Source organism: Aphelocoma coerulescens, chromosome 2 (genome assembly GCF_041296385.1).
Source record: "Aphelocoma coerulescens isolate FSJ_1873_10779 chromosome 2, UR_Acoe_1.0, whole genome shotgun sequence".
NCBI classification, from domain to species: domain Eukaryota; kingdom Metazoa; phylum Chordata; class Aves; order Passeriformes; family Corvidae; genus Aphelocoma; species Aphelocoma coerulescens.
The window spans coordinates 90,391,516-90,408,229 of NC_091015.1; the positions used below are offsets into that span (position 1 = coordinate 90,391,516).

The window sequence follows — 16,714 nt, forward strand, 5'->3', positions numbered from 1 at the left end:
TGTCTATTGAGGTTAGTCTATGAGGAGTCTGAGAACTTGTATGTTGGTTTTTTGATGTTTGTAAGCCACAGCGAGTTCTACCAGCTTATAACTACCTCGCTACAAAAATTTCTGGAAATGTTGAAGACAGACAGTATTTTCCATGTGCATTGTAACAGGCTGCTGCACACATACTACACAGCTGCTCTGTGCACACATATAGCAAAAGTCTGTTACTTCCAGGACAAGCTTCTTGTGGCTATCACACTGCTGAAAGCAGAAACTGTGCTGGTTTACTCAGCATGAACAGAGTGAGAGTACTGTGCAGTCACTGAAGGGCTGATGCTTCCCAGGGAAGCTGGGAAACATTGCAGGCAAATTCTGTGCCAGGTATAAAGGTTATGTAAATCTACAGGGGAGAAGTGGTACTGGAATACTTGCATCCAAATGAGAAGCATTCATTCAACAAGCAGAATTTCTGGGGGAAAGAATAAAACATACTGAAACATCCTACTTCAAAGAAATCAAGTGATTGGAAGGATACTGGAGCCAGATTTCAAAGTTTCAAATAGCCAATAACTCAGACAAACAGTTTCTCTAAGCTCTGCAGCTCCCTCCAAACTGTCACACACAAACGGGTTTAACTCTTAATACCTATTTTTTTTTAACCACCAAAAAAAGATACAAGAGACAGAATTCACCCTGAATACTTCAACGGCAAAATGCCTTGGTGGTGTTTTGCTTTGTTTGGGTTTTTTTTGGGTGGGGGCAGGGGGGGGGGTTGATCAGTTGGTGGGTTGGGTTTTTTGGTGTTGTTTTTGTATGTATTTGTTTTTTTATTTAACAACTAAGGCACCTCTTTCTGGTTAAACAGCTAACCTATTATCCTACTGCTTGAACTCCTCTCTTCACTAGCTAAGTGTGCACGTTAATCTCTTCACAGTACAGCAGAAAGCTTATGTTGCTTACAGGTATGCACTAATTTATTCAGCAACTTCCCACATCCTGAAGGAGAAACACAATTCTCCTGCCAATAAAGCATGGATGACTTTCAGGTTAGGGCATTTTTATCTTCCATCTGCTTTGTGATGCCTTCTCAGCACTCCACACGCATGTTTGATAACAAACAACGTGCTCTTGAAAACAGATCAGAACACAGAAAGCACAGGAGGGCTTTGAGCTTGCTCTTTCTTTGCACCTGAACCAAGGACCAGTCTACTACCTATGAACCACCTGCCTCACTCTCTCATCTGTATTTTTTAAATAGAATGCAAATATATAAAAATACACCCGTCCTTACACAAATAGGTAGTTTGAAAATTTTTCCTTGCTTTACTAAGTATAAAGGTCATCCACACCACAAAACCAAAAAAAAAAAATCAACACCAGCCACTATAGTACTTTTCCACCAAAGTCCGGACTGCAAAGAGGCTTCCACAGTAACAGCTGTGTGTGCTTACAGACTCAAAATAATAGCCATTTTCCCAAAGAAATAAATCAAAATACAGATTTTTTTTTTTCTTTTCAATAAAACATTATTATCTAAGGGAGCACTGGCAATGTGCCAGCACATCTGGATCAGCCTCCCAGAATTATTTAACAGTGACTCACACATCAGTCTGCCTTTCAGGTTTTTTTCATTTTTGAAAGCAAATCCTTTTACACTTTTGGTCTTTCATCACTACAACCAACTGTATTCTACTTAAATACCATTCCAGCTGTTGCTCTTGATGCTAAGAAAAACAGGTAATGAAGAAATATATATAAAAAGCATGAACACATTTCAGCAGCTGACTGCTCCTGTGCTTCATAACAAATAATAGACCAGTACTATTTGCTTGAGAAAGTGAAACAAAAAAGCTGCCCCCTAAGAACAGTTTATGAAACAGCATTTATATTTTGTTTGAACAAGCAGAGTCCAGTGAGAGTATTGGCAAGGAACCATCTAACAGAAAACTGATGGGGGAGCTATGTACTCATGTCTAAAGCTAAAAAATAATTCAATCCTGACCCCCTTCAAAGACCAACTGCCTTGTGCTTTTGTTTCAAGTGCTAAGCAGATGTTTCACTTACAAAAAACTCCCCCTCTTATCCTCTAGGAGGTTTTGCTGAAGAAGCTACTTTGAATACTACACTTTGCCACTAAACAGACCATTTCACAATGTACAGTGAAGGGAAGGAAGATGGACTGGGACATGCTATGATCCAGAAGCTTTTCATATTTTCACTGAGTTCGAACAGTGAGGAGATTTAACGTGAGCTCAAAACAGAAACCAAGTAACCTAAGCTTGTCAAAAACCAGAACACCTTACTGACATCCTTATTATTGCTGTAGCCTGTTCCATCCTCTCCCATGAGCTTATAAATTCACATGTTCTGTGTTCTGAATTGGAGCAAAAAGCTAATCTTACTGAAAATTAAGTGTGGCGGAATTTTATTTCTCCTGCTGAATCACTTCAATCTCTGAAGAAGACTAAAAATTGCAGACATGAGGCAAACCATTGTCCTTAGCAGATAAGCTCTTTAGGTCACAAAGAACTGTCAATATACAAGATTCGATGTGCAAAACAGAGAAATAAACAAAGTCTCTCTGGGCAACAGGGCTGCCTTATGTAACCTTGTGCTTCTGCCACACTTTTCAGTCTCCTGAACCATGACAATCTAACCATGTGTCTGGTAACTCAGACAACAGGAGAGCTGGTTGGATAAAAAACCAGAAGTGCACAGTATTTCCCCCCACAATGCTGACTTATAGCTGTACCAGTTCCTTGATCTGACCCTACTCCCTTCCCTGTGACTGAACAAGTATGTGTATTTGCACAACAAAGGAGGTAAAAGCTGCTTCTGAAAGTAAAAAATCAAATTTTTAAAAAATCCTTGAACAGAACCACCATGATACCCCAGCCCACAATCCACAGCGCATTCCAAACCAAAACTCATCATACAACAGGGGTTTTCATTATGTCCTATGGCAAGGTTCTAACAATGAAAGCAACACTGGATAGTACTGCATTTAGGGCTTGAAGTTATCACCACAACTTAGTGGAAGTTTTACCTCTTTAACGTGAGTGTGAAAGGACACAGACATGTCCAGCAGGATCTTGCGCTGCTCCACACGCCTGACAAAATCCTGTATCCGGTCTTCGAGCTGATGGGCAGCTTGAAAGATTTCCTCCGGGTCACACTCCCCAGTCTGAGCAAGCTGTTCTGCTGCTTCTAGGAGCTTATCTGCATTGGTGTATGTGTTCTGGAGGGAAATAAGTCAGTTTCACAGGATTAAATGAAAGAAAAGTAAGTCAGTATATTTTAAAGCCACTTCACTAGTGAAAACAAAATTAGAAAAAGGCCCTTGGAACGTATTTTTCTTTCTTCTTTTCTTAAAAGTAGTACAGTATAATCTTACTAAAGATTTTGTTATATTTATATACAATTTTTCACCTAACTGTGAATAAATTAATTCCTTAGCTCCTTATTTATGTCTATTCAAATGTCTCCTTGACACATAACTTGGAATTAATATTTTATATTCACATCTAGAATAAAGATCATCCTAAATGCCTAATTACTTGCAAACTGGCCTACTTCAACACTGGAAAAATCACTACAGTCAGGGAGAGAAGACTTTTCAAATGTGTACTGCTAGAGCTGAAAAAATGCTATCTGCTGAGAGAAATACTTAACATCAAGTCCACACATCCAGCAGGAAGGTGCAAAGTGATCAAGCACAGAAGGAGAACATTTCTCTCCATCCTTACAGAAGTCAGGCATCCAAAATTCATGTATCAAGTGTATCATCATTTGTGAAAAAGCAGCAGCATAAGAAGATTTAGAAGTCAGCTATGGCTGAGTGTGAGTGGAATACTGTCCCAATATATCCTAGGATTAACAAATGGAGATTAGAAGTCCTGTGAGAGACTTGGGTCTAAGCAGAAAAAGAACTGGAGAAGTCTGGTCTCTGACATGCTATGGTGCAGAGGAGACACAGGTGTTTAATAACTCTTAAAGCTCTGCATTTGCAGCCTGCCTCAATATCTTTCTCATTAATTCAAAACAGGACTGAGTCCAAACTTCTGTTATGCTTCAGGTGCTCTTTTTTGAGCCTAACCTCAGGTTTTCATGTTTTAGAATGGTTCTCAAAACTCTCCTCAAGGAAGGTTAGAAGAACGTTAACCACTGGAGAAAACAAACTGAAGCCATGTCTAGACTAAAGAAGCTTTGCTCATGTCACCCCATTAGGTCTTCTGATAGGTTTGCACCACAGACTAAAAAAAAAGAAGAAAGCATTCCTGACAATATAAACTACACCTTTTTTGTTTCCCTTCTGCCCTTCCATGTTCTCCCAACCTCAATTACATCAGGTAAAAACACTCCTTGGAAAGATAAATTAGGCCCATGCAAATGTGCTTTTTCTTTGCCATAAATATAGTATCACGCCTCTAATTAACATTATACTATCCACAAAAATTAAATCCAAGTCCAGCCCTAAAACTGAACCAACGGATAGGAAATAAGAGCTCTCCCCCAGGGTATCAGGAAAATTACTAGACAAGCCCAGGACAGATTACATGACTCAGTGAAGCTTTCACATATTTGGGGGGAGTTCTCCCTTAATTTATTATGATCTGTTTATGCAAGGAATTAAATCCATGCTGTTCCTTGACTTTGCCTATGTAACTCTCAGCCCTTCCTTAACTTTCAGCTTTTTAGTTGCATGGAGAGATAGAGAACTCCTTCCTGGTTTCCCTGGGAAAGCCTGCAGAGACAAACATAAGCTTATCCTATTCAGTGGGGAATGTGGTACTCCACGCCCCAGACCACTGAGGCCACTGTCCCAGGCCAGGCTGGCCCCGAACACACTCTGAGCTGTGCTTGGGGTATTCCACCTTCTATGGCTGCAGCTCCCACGCCTTCAAGGGGCACGGCCGAAGAGCCTCAAGGCACTCCTCAAACAACAACTACTTCATCAGTCCAGAGCACCACACCCAGCTGCAGATGGCTGAAACAGAAGTTTCCCCTTTTAATGAAAACTTTATCTCACATTGTTTATGAATTCCAGGAGTATCTTCCTCTTACACAGGCCCAGGCACATCTGACTTCTCTTTCTGTAAAGGGGATGGTGAACTGCCTGTATTTAAAAAAGATCACAGCCTGGATGCTGCTTCAAAAGGGGTTGTGATTCTCAAACTTAGCAGCAGGCACATACCTTATTGCTCAAATTTCACTTCCAAGTAGAGCTGGAATAGAACATAAACTACCCTTTGGAACAGAAATCACATCAACTAGGTGTTCAGTAGTAACAACTGACTTTCCCAGCTCTCTGCTCACTTCTAAACAATGCTCAGAGGGAAAAAAGCAGTAATGTGAAGATTTTGAAAATGCTCATCCCAAGGGGCAGCCTCCAGTTGAAAGGCAAAAAGAGCAGGAGTTCTTCCTTGATGCTGCTTATGCCAATTTCCTAAAGTGACAAAGGAGCCTTCATGGTGACAAACTTCCTCAGGATATCTCCGTTAGCACACTCTCCCCAAATCCCAGGGAAAAAGAAGGAGGCCCCCTAAGAACTTCAAGACTACCTGTAGTCCATCCCTCTGTGCCCCAAGGTGCAACTCTTTAATAGGCATTCTTCTCCAAAATTATGAAAAATTCTCCATAATGGAATTTACTCCCTTCCCCAACAACAAATTCCATCATTTTTTAATCCTTCTGTTAAGGAATGTTTTCTAAATATTCTTCACAAAGAACAAACACCATATTTTTAGAAAGCATATGAAGTGACACATCACAGAAAACCCAGAGGTTAAATTTTAGACACTAGTGCAGAAATGAGTACTACTGACAGTAAGTACAGCAACAGAAGTGAGTGGAGGTATGGACTGCATTTCATACAATCTGGAGTTTATTGTGGTCTGGAATGGGAAGAGAGACACATGGATGGCCTGAGATCAGCAGAGGTATACAAATCATTAAAGGTATAGAAAATATGATAGATTACTCATTAAGTACAGTGGACACTATCACATTTAAGCATCAGACAATACACTTAAAATGAAAAACCAAAGCACTTTTCATCTAAGGAGCAAATAAATTGCATAACTCATTGCTGCAGGGTCTGGCATACATTCCAAGATCATAAATGGGTTCTAAAAGTAGGCTAATTAAAGGAAGTCCATCAGTGATTATTAAATACTGGTTCTGATGGATCCTTCAGTTCCAACATCAAACAGGCTCAGATAACTGGGAGGGTAAAGGCAACTTTTAAAGCATACAGTCCCTTTCCTTTATGCATCTGGTGATAGCCACCAGATACTATAAGACACGGACCTTTAATTTGATGTATTGCAACCATTCCATGGGTAAAGTTCAGAAGCAATCCAAATTCATAACCTGCTTTTATAACTTTAAAGGAGGTGGGAACTGGTGTTGATAGGGAAATGAAGGGTGTATTCAGACAAGGTTTGGAAGATTTTTTTTTGTGCATCTCTTGCACCAAGAAGACCTTTTCATGGAAAAAGAGTCCATTAATTAATTCTTGCCATACACCTTTTGTGGTTTTTGAGCATAGACTACTGTCAAAAAGCAGACACAGATCATATTTGAAACATGAAAAGCTGACTTAACATTTCATACAAAAACGCATGGAAAAGTACAACTACAATATTGACCTGTATCCAGAGCTTTTAAGTTGAAAATTCACACCCATAAGTGAATCAATTATAACAAAATTTGGACACTTGACACTTTAACTAAACGTTCTCATGGACACAAAGAAGAACATGGAGAGAAGGTGAAAAAAGGAAGAAAAAGATGGGTAAGTAGAAATTGAACTGGACAGGCTTTACATGAAAAGAGCAACACAACTTTACAATAGTGGGTGCAAGTCAAAGTGTGTATGTGTAGCACGTATTTATCATCAGAATTTAGGGAGGATTATTTGCTGAGTTTTGACTTTCCAGCTTTTGTAGTGTAAGAAAAAGTGTTAAATAAAAAAAAAACCCCTTCATTTCGCATGAATTTTAAAGTGATTAATTTGTGAGACCACAGGCCATTGGCTGCAACGTCTTTTCTATTTGACACGCAGCTTATTTTAACATCTCTTTGAATGCTGTGGAGGAAACGGCACCTCATTCACATTAAAAAAAGAACGTGGGAAGAAGCAGAAAGGAAGAAAAAGAAAAAAATAATTTTCACTCCCCTTAAAATAAGGCATTAGCCTTTGACCAGGAACATGCCAACATTACTGTCGGCTCCCTGGATTTGCCAGAGCATTGCCAAGCCAGTGACACTTCACTTCACATTACTTTCTCTCAACTTCTGACTGGAACTGATTGAAAACCTCTGATAATGCCTAGAGTCCTATTAAAAACAAACCAAAACTAAATCACAACAAAAAGAGCAACAACAACAACAAGTCCAAAATCAAAAACACAACAAAGACCTGGACCAACCAGAAATGTAGGCAGAAAATAAGTCAGCCAAAAGTTACTAATGCTTTAACAAGGATGGCAGATTGCTGTTTTATCCTTGAACGTAATCTTCCTTGTAACAGCAACAACAGGAATGCCTTTTGGCCTGCTTATATTCAGTTTTACAGCAAGCAAGAGGAACAACTCAGAGGGTGTGCCTCTCTTGGCAGTAACTCCCTACACATTCAAGAGTTAGAGATGAAAAAAATACTTATTAGATCATTTTGTCCATCCTTCTGTCAGTGGAAGATAATCCCCTGTAGTATATTTAAGTTCTTTGACCAATCTAAGTTTTCAGTATCTCCAAAAATAGAACTTCCACCCATTCCCTGAAGAAATAATTTCAAACTCCAGTAACATTCACTTTTAGGAAATTTTTAGTAAGCATTTACTTTACAATTTTCTGCTTTAAAGTATAATGCAAATTAACAAGATGCTTTTTGCAACATTTCTATGCACTTCATCCCCTTTTGGCTACTCAAATATTTTCTTCTTCTTTGTCCAAATAATACAGTATTAAGTATGAGATCATTCAGACTTTGTTAAGTATCTTATGGAAATAGTTTCTTGCTTGTCTGACCCAGAGAAATAAGTACTTCCACATGGAAAATATTACTTTTTACTAAAAATGAAGTAATAGACATGCATATAGAAAATCCAGCATGTATATATACAAAAATAACAACACCTATTATTTTTGCAAATTTTACAGGAAATCAATTTTGAGGAAGTTTTCTGATGCTATTTCAAGTCCTCAGCCACTGGAGTGCCCTAAGACTGTATTTACACTAAAATTTTATCAAGAGCTTAATATCTTCCACTAGACAGGCAAACTGTAAACAACACTTCTGATGCATCCCCCATAGCAGGTGAGCTCCTGCATATCATGTCAAAATTACCTAATAACATTGTCTTCTGTTTGACTGAAGCACCACTGTATCAACCCCACCTTAGGAGATTTTTTTTTATTAATCTTGGAGATGTCTTCTCCTACCAGTCATTAAGACTGGGTGGACAGTGCATGTTACTAATGGGGAAGATTCCAGCCTTCTGCAGGGTTTTTCTTCACCTTATATCCCCTTTTAGAGGCTGACAGGTACACCAGCTCCTTGTTAAGCTCCCTGTACTCCTCTGTATCTCTATTTGTTTTGACTTTTTTCACAGAAAAAATGTGTTTTGAAGTTGTATCATCAGTTCCACTTAAGGCTAAACTAAGGGTATCAGTGATTCAGAAGAGGAGGGCATATACAAACTCAATTGTACTCAAAGAAAAAGACCCAAGCGAGGTTGGCCAGCTTGCTGGCTCACCTGGTTTCTTAGGAAAACCCCCACCTCCTCTCCATGAGACTGCGGTGAAGATCTGTGAGCTCCCCAAGCCTAAAGTCAGATAACAGAACTTTCAATTCATCTCCATCCTCTCTTACAGGCTGCACGAAAGTTTAAATCCTACAATCCCATGAAACTAAGCTACTTTGAAAGGAGAGCTTTCATTCTTCTGTAAATTTATATTTGAAAGCATGTTTTTGAAATAACAATAATAATAATAATAATAATAATAATAATAATAATTGCAGAGTAGTTATGTTGTACTTTAAAGCTCACACTCTCTAGGACTGTGGAAGTTTGTCTTTTTCTTCTGAAAGCTGGAGTATAAAGGAAAAACGAAATAAAAACTTGCAGCGGTGCCCTGGGTTGAGGTGTATTCTATTACCATCCTCATGAGCTGTGGAAATAAGGTGGGGCAGTGTTTCCTTGCCTCCTCCCCCCAGACTCTCTTGCTGTTAATGGCCCATCATTGTCCTGCTGCATGACTCAGAGATAACTCCCTCCGGACTATCTTCTGTTAACGAGCCTAATCAACATTTGGCCTCATGACTCATTACCCCATTGTGAGATGCTCCACCCAGAGGGAGGAACCAAGCATCCCATCGTGGATATAATCTGGGACTCTGAACACCAGAGACACTCTTTCCACTGGATTTCCAGAGGACAGGAGCTACACAGCCACCGCTGGACTTTCTGAGGAAGAGCAGACCCCTTCTACTACAGGATCACCACTTCAGAGGATTGCAGCCACCATTCTACCAGACTGCTACCACCACCCTGCCTAACAGGGACTCAGGTTGTATCTTGACTCTGTCAGTGTTTTCTTTTACTTTCTTTTCCTTTCCTTTTCTTTAATTTCCATTAAATTGTTATTCTAACTTGGTGCCTCCCACTGGTTTGTTTTCAAACTAGCACAAACAGAGAAAAAATGGTCCATTCCTGGAACAGAATGTTTTATAGTGGAGCTCCCTCTGCCCAGCCTTCAAGTGCAGAAGCAGGGATTTTTTATTTATTTCCATGACAAGTGCACAGTCCTTCATGCGACTGCTTTTACCTGCGCAACCTCTTCGAAGTCTTCATGGCGTTTTTGCAAAGCTCTGGCCCGATGCAGGGATTTTCCCACTCCAGTATGTTTGCTAAGGAAAGCTTCTCCATGGTTTTCAATCCAATCCAACACCTGTGGTACAGAAGAAAGACACAGAAACCATGAGCGGCCGCATTGAATGTTACAACAAAAAGACAATTATTCAAGGAACAGAGAAGCTGTAAAGGCAGTGCTTAAAAAGAACTGTACTGTTGGATTGAAACACAGTGTTGCCATTGAAGGACATTAATTACATCTCATTTAACTTTTCTCAAGGCAGTAATTAGCTCAAACTAGCAAAATAGTATGATTTCAGATTATATCTGTATTTTGAAGCCTACCAAGGACAACTTCATTTCTCCACATTCATCAATTTGACAGTAATCTGATCCAAGTGGCGAGACCCCTTGTGAGGGTCTCTCTAATCTGTTTACAACTTCAGCTGACATTTTTCTGCAAGGTAACAGTAATGAAGCTTGCACATTGCTGGTGATTAACACAGTGGAGTTCTACTTTAGATGACAATTCACTTCACCTTCAAAATACTATTAAGTCAAGAAGAAAGATTCAGTAGTAACTAACTAACTAATTAATACAAGAAAAATTAGTTGAAATCATTATGAGATAAATGTCTGTGTTCAGAGCATATGGAGGAATATGCTCCAGTTCTTAAGAAGAATCTATCCCCTCAAAACATCAGACATAATTGTTTATTGTAAATTTTATAGCTGAAAAAGTGACGAACAAAAGACATTTTAAGGACCTTAATGCTTCTACCACAATGACTGGGCTGACAGCTTTATCAATAGTAAAAACTTTACATGCAATTAGTTCCTGCCAGTTAACGAAAGATTCCTGCACACATACTAAATTTCTGATGAGTGAATGAACAAAACCATGCAATCTCTCGTCAAACTAATACATCTTAGCCATACCTTAATCCATTAGTTAAGTATGCATATGGTATTCAGTTTTTTTGAAGATACTCAAAAGGTTCAAGAATGACATGCAGAATTAAAAACAACAGCACATAAGCAATTTTCTTAAGTCAGTGATCCATATCTATACAGCACTTATGTAATGGTGTGGAATACCTTACCTAGCATTCACCTTCAGAGTTCCTTTTTCTTTAAAACATGAATATTTTAGTTTGTTTTGAATATAACTTTCAAAAGCCTGTACTTTGCCTCTTCTTATCTACTAGTGCCCTTTACTCTGATTCCTGAAGTTGAGTGAGGTTTTTCTCCCCAGTTTTCTTGTAGTGAAAGTATAACTGAGTATAACTAAAGACTTTTTGTTTTATTCCAAACAGATTTAAGAACCATCCTTGCAACATCACTCATTACTACATTCAGTACACATGTAATCCCACACACTATTCCCATAAAAAGCATCCATGCTTTCTTTAGCAGAACAATGAAAACATGGTTTTCTCATTTACCTTGACCATGCAAATATTTTTCCGTTTGCAAGCTCTCTCCTACTGGACATCTTCAAAACAACAAACAATTCCCTAATACCACAAAAATACAGCCACTTCAAATCACCAACACTTCACCAAATCTCCATACTTAACTTACGTAATATTTGTTTTCCTAGTAAGTATTGCCAGAAGAATATTATTGTGTTTCAGGTCAATGCAAGTTTTAATTTTCTTCTTTCAAGGTAAAGTATTGATCAGAGAAAGGAGAGCAAGGAGCTAAACATGGCCTCAGTTATTACCAATACTTTTGACTAATTTCAGGAGACCACTTTCTCCATTATAAAAAGAGCTAAAAAGAGATAGGTTTGGATGACATAATTAGAGACCAGACTCTGGAGACAACTAAGTTATAAGCTAACAAATGAAATCAACAGCAAAATCACTCCCAGAAAGCATGGAATGAAGAGCAGAAAGCAGCCCAGGGAGAATGATTTTTGCTCCAAATAATGCTGAATAACTTCTCAAGGGAAGAAATTGTCATAGAAATCCAGTACACAGATCATGACATAAACCACTCAAGTAGAGAAACGTTACTGCCTCTAAGTGAAATCAGCATGAATACAAGTCTCATTAGTGCTTAGCCTTCATACCTTCATTCTTAACAAAACTGAGGAAGCACTCTTGGGAATTTTACAGCACGTAGAGGCAGAGTCAAGGTATGCTCTTCACATCAGAGAGTGCTTTGCATACCACTTCAATCAAAGGACAATGCCATTAGTTGGCACTGATACTAGCCTTTTAAAAACTTACACATTTTCTTCCTCTTCCTGGGAGAAGTAAGAGTTACAGAAATCATCACACTGACCCACTAAGGACTTTTCTACCAACACTGAAAGCAAATGGAATTCAGTCTGTACTTAAGTAATACCTAGGAGTTTAAGAGGCTCAACACTTTTCAGTGAAAGGGTGAATAGTATCATCCTCCACTGCAGCAAGTTGCTTTAATGATGCAATTAAAGTTCTACTGCAGTCTCAGCAAAACCATCCTTATGCCCAACACAGGATCTAGAAAAATGCTTACTTTTCTAGCTCCCAAAAGAATATACAACAGAAGAATCTATGGAAAGACAGCTTCATTTAAAAAAAAATCATTGCTCATGACTGTAAAATATGTGGTATACGCTGGTTGTAGAAGTAAATCTGATCTTTTGCAGACTCAATGTGCTCATTTTCACCAGTCTTTCCCACATTATTATCCATTCCTCACCCCCCGACCCTTTACCTACTTTGCATACACTCACTTTTCTGATCTCCACCACTTACTTGCTGCTGACATACCATTGAGAAGGGGAAGATGGAAAACTCTGCATTTCTGATCTTCAGATAGTTAAAAAGTGGAAATAGTCTCTCGCAAAAAAGAACCATTTTACACTGGAACCGCCTTCAAAAGCCACATGGGAATCCCACAGTGAAATCATGGTGATGCTAGCAAGTAGCAAGCGTTCATGGCCCGCCCTTCATTATTTGAGGCTGAAACTAGTGACTGTAACCTGTCTTGAGGCAGGCAGATCAAGGAAGAAGCAGCAAATTTATCCAAAACGGACAGAGAAGACGCCCGCTATGACCAAATAAATGTATTTTTTGGGGGAAAAAAACCCAAGCCAAACCAAATCAAAACAACCCCCCCAAGCAACAACAAAAAATAACTTTCCCCCCTCCCCCCCAAAAAAACCCCTCAAAACACCTTCTACCAGCATGTTTTATTAATTTCTGGCTTGCAAGCTATCAGGAAAGTTTTTCAGGTACCAAAACTCTGATCATATGAGTATCAGCAGTATCACTGTACTGGAAACATCTTTACACTCAATTTTGACCTTTCATGGCCTAGAAGAGCAAAAGTCCATGTTGCTGTTTGAAGTCTGCTTAACTGATTCATATCAGAATCAGTCAGCTCCTTTCCTTAAGTGAAGGACTGACTATATTATCTACTTGGTAAGCTTATTAACTCTTAAACATAAAATCATACTTTTACTGGCATAGTTTATATTAAAAGGGCTACATACACAATTGAGTGCTGGTGGCCAGACATTTTTTAAAAATTAAAATAAAAACCCTCTTTTTAGATGCTAATATACAAACTAACCAGGAACTAGATCTCCTAGCATGTTTCTGCTACCTAAAATCAAACTCAGAATTCCATTCAGTTTAAGACTGTCATAGGTTTTAACATTTCAAATTTCAGATTTTCTGTAATTCACTTATCTACTATTTTTATGATTTCATGTGCTACTTTCCTTACTACTTCCTTCAAAAGATCACTACAATGCTTTTGTTGATTTGGAAAGCTCCACTAGAAACAGTTTCCCAGTATACACGAACATGCAAGACAGAAGAAAAAACCCAACGAGCTTTCTAAGGTGCAAGTAACACAAAGTGAAGTACCAGCTCAACACGGCCAATTCCCTCCTCCAACTCAGCTCTGTCACTCACTTAACACTTCTATGAACTGAGTTATTTCATTAAGCCAGCAGAGGGAGGAGGAGGAAATCACAGACTCATGCTAAAGGACAGTTACAGATTCACTCACAATGCAATTGGTTGCTTGCCACTATGTGCAAATTAGCTATAAACAGTGGAAGAGAGCCTACTTTGAAATAAAAAAATCCCCACCACATTTAACTTTACTGACAGTAATTAAAAGGTGTTTTCATGTTAAGTTTCTAAATCAATCTTAACTGAATTTTTTAAAGTTTAAACAAAGAGAGAATGTGCAAACAAAAACTAAAGCATTTTAGAAAGCTGGAGTTCTACATAAACTGTTCCAGAACTGTCTTGGATATAAATTTAACTAATACCTCAAACCACAGTAATTTCATGCACTGAATGGTGTTCGTGATTATTCAGTTGAAAAACTAACATTTCTCAGATAAATTAAGATGATCTGATAAAGTTGGTTTGCTTCTGTTTTGCAAGAAAAAAAAACCTTGTTATCCAAGATCACTTTTTTCCCCAAATAAATTTTCAAAGCTGAGAGAGCTACAATCTCTAAGACATCTGCTGTGGCTATTGGATTAATCTACCTGGTATGGATGTTGATTGTCATTGTCCTACAGACTGACCTGCATTGAAATCCAAGTATGAAAAGTTGTATTATGAAAGGGAACAGTGACCAAAATTCACACTATGATTCATAAGGCACCGCCAAAAATACCCAGTATCTGTAAAGTTAAGCTAAAGCAACATAACAGGGAGCTATTCTTCCATATGCAACATTTCAGAAATTAACAGTCATTACAGGGATAAACCAAAGGACACCTCAATCTCTGGCAGTGGTAACTACTGGATACTATGGGATGGGCTTAGGAAGATGGCAAGCAAGGGCTGCACCTCTGTACAGATCTAGCTTGGCATTTCATGTGGCTGATAAAGATGTGCATTAGCACAAAAGGCTGCAACTTCAAACTGTCAAGAGGATCTCTTGCTACCTTAATTCAATGACTGTCTTGCAAAGCATATAAAGAAACCACAGGCATAAATAAACAGGATGAAAGAAACTTCTCCAACCAGTAGGCAAGGCATGTACTGAATAATAAGTCAATATGGATCAACGTTCTTGAGGCAACTGGTTCATACTGAAAACTTCCAGTGTACTCACAATCCACATGCATGATTTGGACAGCACATTCCTGATACCAGAAGATATAAAAATATGTAAATCTGTCCACTTTGTTGTTTTCAAATCTCTGACTACTTCATCTTAAATGCAGCAGTTCCAAAGGCTGATGACTAATACAGTCAAGGAAAATCCAGCATCTTGCTGAAGAACCTGGTGGTGACTGCACAATGACTTGAGTCTAATGAAGGGTTATTTGCCAACTTCAAAGAACAATGCAGTCTGAGAGCCAACTCCTCTACAGCGGGAACAAGGATTTAGGATGGAGGAGAAAATGAGAATTTCCTACAAGCATTTTATGACTCCCAAGATATTAAAGGCAAAGAGTAAGAGCAGTACAGTAAGACTCTCTGCAGCATTTAATGAACACCTTCCCCCAGGAAATAAACTGCCTAAAGCCTGGCCTACAGGCCCAAAACTTGAATTATGCACCTGGCAAATTACCTCAGGAGATCCCTTGGCCTAGATTGCCTAAGTAGGTCCTACCTGAACTGAATTCAAACTACAGGAGAAAGTTCCACCATCCAATCCGTACTTGTTGGCACCAGACTCCTGAGAGGACCTACATTCTTCCCTGAGAATCAAACTACTGTGTTAATTTCAGTTTCTGAAGATTCCTGATGAAGCCCTTTCAGTTTAAGAGGTGATTCATTTGCGGAATGTGCCTCATCACAGAATCACAGCATTTTCTGAGTAGGCCCTTCACTCACTGACTACTCATGCAAGTACCAGCACTGGACCATCCTGACTAGCCAATGCTTACATTGTAATCTTCATGGAGAGCCTCAAGGATTTATACAATGGCATAATGAATGGAGTCTTTGGTTCTCTGTGCCCTTGCTGACCATTCATAACATTCCCTCTGCTTTCTTTTACTTTTTCGTCAGCTAATATTTTTCATGCCTTTCTGCATCTTTTGTCACATCTCAGTGTTGAGAATCTGGATAACAGCCTGCCATTCAATGTAGGCTTCTTTTTAGATATAAAATTAAGTAATAAAGTTTTGAAGATTTTACGTAATTTACTGCTTAAGCATTTAAGTTATTTTCTTTAATTACATGATGAGATAGTCACCAGATATAGAAGAAAGTTGAGTTATGAAGATTGCTCAGTCTCCCCACCATCTGCCTAAATTACCTTTTTCAACTACGGTAAATGATGAAAATCAGTTATTTCACTCCCAACTGCCCACATCCAGTATCTTCTTGAAACAGAAAAGTACAAAAAATTTAGCTTGAAAGTGCACCTAATTTTGAAGAAAAATTATTAGTTTAACCAGAATGTATGGCTATCTATCTAAAAACCCCACTGAGAAGCTGTGATTTGTGAACACTTTTACACTGAAATGAAAGAACATTATCAGCAAATACTGGCCATCTTTACTCTTTTATAGAGATGAGCTATTAAAGGGTAAATTAGTAATGTCTCTGTTAATTGCAGTCCAAAGCCAACATGTTACGTTTATTAAAAATCCATCAACTGAGAAATTTTATGTTGTTTTACTTTAAAAAGGTAAAGCTATGTCAGAGATACTAATGCCTGTACATAACTACTAACTTTTAAGGATGTTGCCACAATAATAAAAAAATAGCAGCCATTAACCATTCAGTCAAGAACAGCGTTATTATCAGAAAGTAATCTCATCTGTAATTTTTATAACTCCTTAGTATACTACTCTGAGGTTTTAAAGAAACACTATTAAGTCAATTAAGTGTTGAGGATTTGAAACCGAAAAATTTACAGAATAACACTATTAATTTTTTGCATGT

At 38.4% G+C, this 16,714-nt stretch overlaps 1 protein-coding gene across 1 annotated transcript in view; it reads right to left on the reverse strand.

The window, feature by feature from the left end:
- The window catches only part of TRIO (trio Rho guanine nucleotide exchange factor), a 248,805-nt gene that overhangs the window by 131,491 nt on the left and 100,600 nt on the right, over positions 1 to 16,714 (reverse strand). The window contains 2 exon segments of the mRNA XM_069004019.1: positions 3,035 to 3,226; positions 9,820 to 9,942. Coding sequence (XP_068860120.1) covers positions 3,035 to 3,226; positions 9,820 to 9,942 — 315 coding nt within the window.